The 7,557-nt window shown below is 35.8% G+C and overlaps 2 protein-coding genes across 2 annotated transcripts; one reads left to right on the forward strand and one right to left on the reverse strand.

Annotated features, from left to right (window-relative positions):
• Window positions 1-782: 782 nt before the first annotated feature.
• Window positions 783-3,837, forward strand: LOC114181014 (tubulin alpha-1 chain-like). The gene is made up of 5 exons (XM_028067332.2): window positions 783-1,105; window positions 1,913-2,127; window positions 2,216-2,415; window positions 2,654-3,162; window positions 3,278-3,837. Exons 1-5 carry the CDS (start codon window positions 993-995, stop codon window positions 3,585-3,587), a joined length of 1,347 nt encoding a protein of 448 aa, XP_027923133.1. The 5' UTR covers window positions 783-992; the 3' UTR covers window positions 3,588-3,837.
• Window positions 3,838-5,466: 1,629 nt separating this feature from the next.
• On the reverse strand, window positions 5,467-6,673 carry LOC114181024 (ethylene-responsive transcription factor ERN1-like). Its single transcript, XM_028067343.2, has one exon. The coding sequence runs from the start codon at window positions 6,520-6,522 to the stop codon at window positions 5,677-5,679; it is 846 nt and encodes a 281-aa protein (XP_027923144.2). The 5' UTR covers window positions 6,523-6,673; the 3' UTR covers window positions 5,467-5,676.
• Between the last annotated feature and the right edge of the window lie 884 nt (window positions 6,674-7,557).

Below are 7,557 nucleotides of genomic sequence, written 5' to 3' on the forward strand. Positions count from 1 at the left end.
TTAGTCTTTCTACTGAACATTCTCAGATAACACTACATTTTCTTATCATTCATATTCTGCTATAACACTGATTTTGGTAGCAACTGTAACTGTACCATGTACCCTACCATGGACCCATCTTGTCGCATACCATAACTAATGCATAAACATCATGGTGTACAAATAGAAATTAAATCTTCACTAAATGACTAGTTATCTTCATCACTAAACATAAGAAGTTATTAATTAAGCACTCAATTATTATCATCCAGCACGTGGTGCTTTTGTAATAAAAAATCTGTTCATTACACAAAAATATCTTTCTCGACCACTTGAATAGAAACATGGAGGAGCAACGTCAACAGCTGTGTAACTGTACCAGCCAGCCCCAATGGAAAAAGATGTGTCACAAATAGAGATGGATACTGCATAACAGATATAGATATTTTCAGAATATATATGGTACTACTTATATCAACCAGAATATGAAGAATTTTACAGTGTCATTTTTTATGACAAATTACAATTAGATTTATTAAATTTTATAATAACTGTGTTAAAATGCAACAATTATAATTGTTGACTAGTTCACACAGTAAAAACTTTAATTTTCTGCAGTAGTTTTCTAGTGATGCCTGCTTTAAACCAATATGAAATAACAGCAAAGAGGACAAGGACTTGTGTGTGTCCCATTAGATAAGTTGGAAAACCGACCAAAAGCATGGACCCCTTCAACCCCCACTGTGCAGTTATTTATCTCCAAATGAAGGTCCCCTATTCTTTCATTATTACAAAAGACTCACTCCAATAATTTAAGATATTCATCAATTCTTATAATTTCTACCCACTTGACTTTTTTCTCCATCCTTCACATGTGTTTATGTGTCAAGCTGTTCTAACAACAAAGAGATAAAACAAATATCAAGGAATCTTCTTTGCTTTCTCTCCTTGCAGTGTGCTCCTCCTTGTGATTTTTGTTTGCATCACAGAGAGAAGCTGATAATACCCAGAAGATGAGAGAGATCATTAGCATTCATATCGGACAAGCTGGAATTCAGGTGGGAAATTCATGTTGGGAGTTGTATTGCCTTGAGCATGGAATTAACCCTGATGGCACCATGCCTAGGTACCCTGCTTCTTTCTATGATCATTACTGTTTCATGTGTTGTTTACATCAATTCTGCATAGGGTAGGTTTTATCTTCATGAAAGTGTTGATCCTTTAGGTATTTTCACTGTGGTGTACTTTTTCACTCAATTGTCGCCTTGAATATACCAGAAAGCTTAATTTCATCTATTTTCAACTTGGCTTACTCGATCAGTTAGATGCAATCCATAAACTTCGCATGTTTTCGCAAGTGATTATTGGTAGTTTACCTTTTTTGTTGCTTTTGTTGAGGGTCTTCTGTTAGATGTGGTTTAAATCATAATGTTAAGCTTGATCATGTCGTATTTATGGCATGTCTGTTGAGAAACATATTAATATCAAAAAATGATTCAGTTTATATTACGCTATTGTAACTGTGACAAGGAAAGGAATAAATGTAGTACTGCCTTTCCTGAAGACGAGAATTCCTTCTTTTACATAAAAGGTCCATTATGTAGCACTCTTCAATTTGGATCAACGCATTACAACTCCAATCTACAGTTACGTTTTAAATGTAATTTGGAATCTTATAATTTAATTTGCTAATGTTGTTTCTATTTTTGTTTCCCATGATTTGGTCGAGATATTGTGAGGTCTTGGTGGGGGGTGTTAAGAGTCTAAAACCATTTGGAGACCAAATACATATTGAATGAATTTGATCACTTTCTAAGCTTCTAATTTCTCACTACCCTGAATCTGAAACTTGACTTTTGTTTTGACGAATCCATTCTGATTATTTTTCCCTTTTCATTTGGTAAAAATAATTGTCAAATCTATCTTCTTGCAGTGATACCTCGGTTGGGATTGCACATGATGCTTTCAACACCTTCTTCAGCGAAACTGGATCTGGCAAGCATGTTCCAAGGGCTTTATTTGTTGATCTGGAACCTAGTGTTATTGATGAAGTAAGAAGTGGTCCTTACAGACAACTATTTCACCCTGAGCAATTAATTTCAGGCAAGGAAGATGCTGCTAATAACTTTGCAAGGGGACACTACACTGGTAAGTCAAATTCTGATGCAGCTCAAAATTGACTATTCACTTCCTTGTTTAGCTAGAAAATGCAACTTATTGAGTACTTATGGTGCAGTTGGAAGAGAAATTGTTGAACTGTGCCTTGATCGTATCAGAAAATTAGCAGACAATTGCACTGGTTTGCAAGGATTCTTGGTTTTTAATGCGGTTGGGGGTGGTACTGGTTCTGGTTTGGGATCATTACTGTTGGAACGTCTGTCTGTGGATTATGGAAAGAAATCTAAACTTGGTTTTACCATCTACCCTTCTCCTCAGGTATTTTCTTAAACTCGTCGGAAAAAAAATGGAAGTAAAAGTATCTGTTTGTAGTGCATCATCAAACATTCCTTAACATCATTTTGTCTTCTGATTTTGTATTCTTTGGTTCAGGACAGTGTTCCTGTAAGGAACATATTTCTATCCTAACTAATCAAATTCTAATTAATTGTTTTTGGTATATTATTGTTGATTATCCATGTGGAATGCCCATATGATAGTACTGTTTACCATACAGGTTTCTACTGCAGTTGTTGAACCTTACAACAGTGTCCTTTCCACACATTCTCTTCTTGAGCACACTGATGTGGTTGTGCTTTTGGACAATGAAGCAATATATGATATCTGCAGAAAATCGTTAGATATAGAAAGGCCAACTTACACTAACCTGAACCGTTTGATATCTCAAATTATCTCTTCCTTGACCACTTCCTTGAGATTTGATGGTGCAATTAACGTGGACATTACTGAGTTCCAGACTAATCTTGTGCCATATCCCCGTATCCATTTCATGCTTTCATCTTATGCCCCTGTAATATCTGCAGCAAAGGCATACCATGAGCAGCTATCTGTTCCTGAGATCACCAGTGCTGTTTTTGAGCCTTCAAGTATGATGGCTAAGTGTGATCCAAGACATGGCAAGTACATGGCATGCTGCCTCATGTATCGTGGTGACGTCGTTCCCAAAGATGTAAATGCATCCGTTTCAAATATCAAGGCAAAGAGAACGGTTCAGTTTGTTGACTGGTAATTATACTTCCTTGGAATGCCATTGTTCAGAATGTGTTCTTTTTAACTAATGTTAGCTAGTTTTGAGACATGTTCTTTGGAGTTTTTCATTTTTCTTGGTGGAAAATTTTAGGTGCCCTACCGGTTTCAAGTGTGGTATCAACTACCAGCCTCCAACAGTAGTACCAGGAGGTGATCTTGCCAAGGTGCAGCGAGCGGTTTGCATGATAAGTAACAACACAGCTGTTGCTGAGGTTTTCTCGAGAATTGATTACAAATTTGACCTCATGTATGCTAAGAGGGCCTTTGTCCACTGGTATGTGGGTGAAGGGATGGAAGAAGGTGAATTCTCTGAAGCCCGGGAAGATCTTGCTGCTCTTGAAAAGGACTATGAAGAGGTTGGAGCAGAAGGAGAAGAAGAAGAACCTGAGGATGCTTATTGAAATCTTCATCATCACTATCTACTGTCTGTCCTTTGTTCATTGTTTTTTAAGCATCATTGTGTTGTGTACCAGCTCTGTTCTTACTGTTTTTTCATATTGAAGTGTTGAGTGAGACAATTGTTCTTCTCACAAGCATCAGCGATGCATTTTCCATTCTGAAATACTTGTATTGTCTGTTTCAGTCAAAGTAAATGACAGGATAGGAATGCTGCAATTTCCATTATTTAAAATAAACCAGATGTTTATATTTTGCGGAGGTGTTTACAATATAGCAAAAGAAAATGAGGACTGCAATTTCCATCAACTTGGTGTAAGTTGTATCTCTTCTCAAATTTCTGATAATTACCTGGTGGGAAAATGAAGAGGTGAAAAAGGGTAGTGTATTTGGCGCAATAATGATGCAATATCATTTCCTACATTCGTATTCTCTCCACCCATCTCAACCTCCTACAGTGAATCCAGAGAACAAATTATCTTGATATGGAGAAATTCTGTAATGCAAAAACAACTGTTTGAGGAAGGAAACAATTTCAAGATCTGTGGTTCCACTTCTACACTTCAATGATATAAAACATTGGTGGATAATATTGTTCCATGATTAAAGAGAAAAATAAGAAATGTGATGAAAAGAAGTTCCTACCATCTGTATTAGTGGAAGACTTGAAGTCCACCATGCCATGAATATTATAATGGTGATGTTACACAGCATGAAACAAGCCTTTGTTATTTACCAAGTCACTTGTTTGGTCAAAAAAAACTTGACTTTATGCCTTTGTAGGATCCGCACAAGCAATTTCTTTTTCACTTAAGAGACTATGACCATACCTATGACCACCAGGTTCAGACGTGATTTGTCTCCTCTCATGTTCTGTAGTGTCAGATTTGACATCTTCAACAAAATAAATGTCACCACCCTATCCTTATCAATAAATATTTTTATTCCTTTTCTTTTCTAAACATTTGCTGAACTATTCCTTCTAAGCATGCCTATAAGAATGGTTCTTTATTCCTTGCTGGTCTCTTATGCTGACGAGTTTTGGTCTAAAATTTTTCATCTGTTTTATACCCATAACATAACATGGAGTTTGTCTCTTCTTGCAGCTCATTAGACCAACAGAAAATACTCCTAGATACAAACAAATCACTGTAGTTTTTTCCATTATTTCAGAGTTTAGCTATTGGTAATATCTACTTGGTTGTTTTAGAGTGTTGTTCTTGATTGCTAAGTCTCAATGCAGTCTTCACAAGCCAAATGGAAGAGAAGAGAGGATAAGGATTAAGAAAGTAGAGTAGAGTACTAATAAAGGGGAATTCTGGGGCTACAGGACCAAGTAAGATGTTGTTACCTTATCCTCGGATGTGATGTGTAATTTGATTTCAGTCCTATCACTTAAATCTCCAAAGTTATAAAATAAAGTTTCTGAAGTTAAATCATTTCTCTGATGGTTCACCCGCTAATGTTTGGGACAAGAGAATGAGACAAATTCTGTATCTATAATTGATTGGGGTAAATAAGCAATAGCCAAAGCAAATGACCAAAAGGCATGAGTTATGAAAAAGCAATTGGACCAAAATCTGAGAAGATACGGAAGCATATTTTCCATTAATTACTAACAAAGAAAACATAGTACTTGTCCCTGTCATGTATAGAGGAAATTAATGTGATTCTACTGTTTAACCATGTAAATCAACGTGAATAGTCATTTTGATTTTGGCTATAAGATCCAAGATTCTAATTTTCTTACTTTGCCCTCCAAAGTCTGGTTTTCACACTGCATATTCCAAGAAAGGAGACTTTGGTAGAAAACTTTTAAGATTCAATTTTGACATTTAGGATGTGAAAAGAAGAACTTAAATGCTTAAACTTTTTACACAATAATAATGGAAAATGAGCTTTCACAAGCGGCTAATGCAACTCATTGATCTTCCTGCTCACATTAAGAACAAAATTATATCTCACCAATGTTATTGCAACATTTCAATCAATGCTCCGATCCCACACTCCTCCCTCGAGTTTTCAATAAATTAAAATAAACAAGACTAATGACATTGAGATGGAACAATTGCAGGATCTTTTAGACCTTCAAGTTTAGCAGAACAATGAGCATAAAGGTGGAAGATCCCAGAGAGTTTCACTGGAGTCCTGAACAGTTTCCATGTACTCTTGCACCCCATTAATTGCATAGAGTGAAGCTGATATCTGTCTTTCAACTTTCATTCTTTCAAATTCAGAAAGCTCCAAGTCAGCTACATCAGTGAGGCAATCATCAATCTTTGGTACATCCAATATTTGAGCAATGGGAAAACGATCAAAGACAGGTCCAAAACCCCATGAAGTATTGGATTGATGACCTGACCCAAAATCCTCCCTGCAATTGCTCAAATCTGGTTTATAAGCATCATCAAACAGATTTGAACTTTGAGGTGTCATGGTAGAAAGAGACTTCTCATTGTTGCCACTGCCATTGTTTGGATTACTATCAGTAGTTGTAGTAGTAGAAGTACTACTAGTGCTGGCAGTGCTAGTGCTGCTTAATCTTGGAGCTGCTGCATTATTAGCATTAGCATTAGCATCTTCCTGTTTCTTTATCCCTTTTTTGTTGTTAAGAAGATTCCGAATTCGAGAAGCAAGAGGGGAATCCAAGGACACATGAGTGATGAAGTTGGTGCGAGTGTTTGATCCACGAAGAAGGCATGCAGCTTCATCATAGGCTCTGGCTGCTTCCTCGGCTGTTTCAAATGTGCCAAGCCACATTCTTATCTTCTGAGTTGTGTCTTTGATCTCAGCCACCCATCTCCCTGAAGGCCTTTGTCTCACCCCAACAAATTTGTTGGTGTTGTTGTTTCTGCTTCTCCCTTTCAACTTTCCTCCTCTGCTGACTGCAATGCCTGATTTCTGATGCTGCAGGTTTGGTTGTTGGAACTGAATTTCCATAACAAATAATATTATCAAACAGATGGTGTACTTGAATGGTAGAACTTGTGATGAAGATGTATCAAGAAACAAGACAAGAAGATCAGAAGTTGTTTATAGCTCTCACAATGTTGATGGAAAGCTAGCTATTACTTAATTTTCCTGTTGTTGTTTGCAAGCTGTGAGAATATATATATATATACACACACACATAGGATTGAAAAAGGTGCCTAACTTTTGATGAAGCAAGTGGGATTAATATATAACATGCACATCATGGGATTTGTTAATTGTTTAACTTTTTGAAAGCATATTTAAAATTTGACATGATGAAGACAGGGTATCCTCTTCAAATTCAATATATCACCCTTTACTTTTCAACCGCCCCTGTGTATGTACGTATGTCTTTTTCTGGGCATTGCCTTACCGAAAGAGTCAAGCCTCAGTTTGAAAAAATGCGTCTGAAAGAGAATCAATTTGATGTAGTTTTAGTCACACCACTAATCATCTTTTTTTCTCAATAACAAAATTAAGTTAACTCAGTCCTAACAATACATCTCCCAACCCCCTAAAATGGCAAAAATTTTATTTAGTTCTAGAATTTTCTCATAACCTACCTACACCACGCAATTTTATCATCAAGTATTGTTTCACAACTATCAAATAAATCCCATATATGTGTGAAATTCCATCAATTTTTTAGAGAAAAAAGACTAATTACTATATAATGTTACAGACAATTTCACAAATAGATTGTGCTGTTCTTTAATCAAAATTAGACTTCGAAAAATTAATCTTTTGATTCAAATATTGATTTAATCGACTCAATGGTAGAAACAAGGGTAACCTTAGTTTTTCCGATCCTATAGTTAGATTCACTATTTTCAAAGTTAATTTTTGGATTAAATAGGTTTTTAGTCCCTTAACTTTATAAATGTATGAGTTTAGACATTTTAACCAAATTTTGTTAAATTTATTTAATGTTTCAACTGCGTTTCTTGACTAATATTGAAATATAGATTTGTTAAATGATGTAAATAACTTAAATACTAACAG

Source organism: Vigna unguiculata, chromosome 1 (genome assembly GCF_037176805.1).
Source record: "Vigna unguiculata cultivar grain cowpea cultivar isolate G323 ecotype 2 chromosome 1, ASM3717680v1, whole genome shotgun sequence".
Classification (NCBI taxonomy): domain Eukaryota; kingdom Viridiplantae; phylum Streptophyta; class Magnoliopsida; order Fabales; family Fabaceae; genus Vigna; species Vigna unguiculata.

Coding starts and splice junctions, on each gene's coding strand:
- LOC114181014 (XM_028067332.2), top strand. CDS start 993: ATGAGAGAGATCATTAGCATTCATATCGGACAAGCTGGAATTCAGGTG. Junction 1,106..1,912: donor CCTGATGGCACCATGCCTAG/GTACCCTGCTTC, acceptor ATCTTCTTGCAG/TGATACCTCGGTTGGGATTG. Junction 2,128..2,215: donor TGCAAGGGGACACTACACTG/GTAAGTCAAATT, acceptor CTTATGGTGCAG/TTGGAAGAGAAATTGTTGAA.
- LOC114181024 (XM_028067343.2), bottom strand. CDS start 6,522: ATGGAAATTCAGTTCCAACAACCAAACCTGCAGCATCAGAAATCAGGC.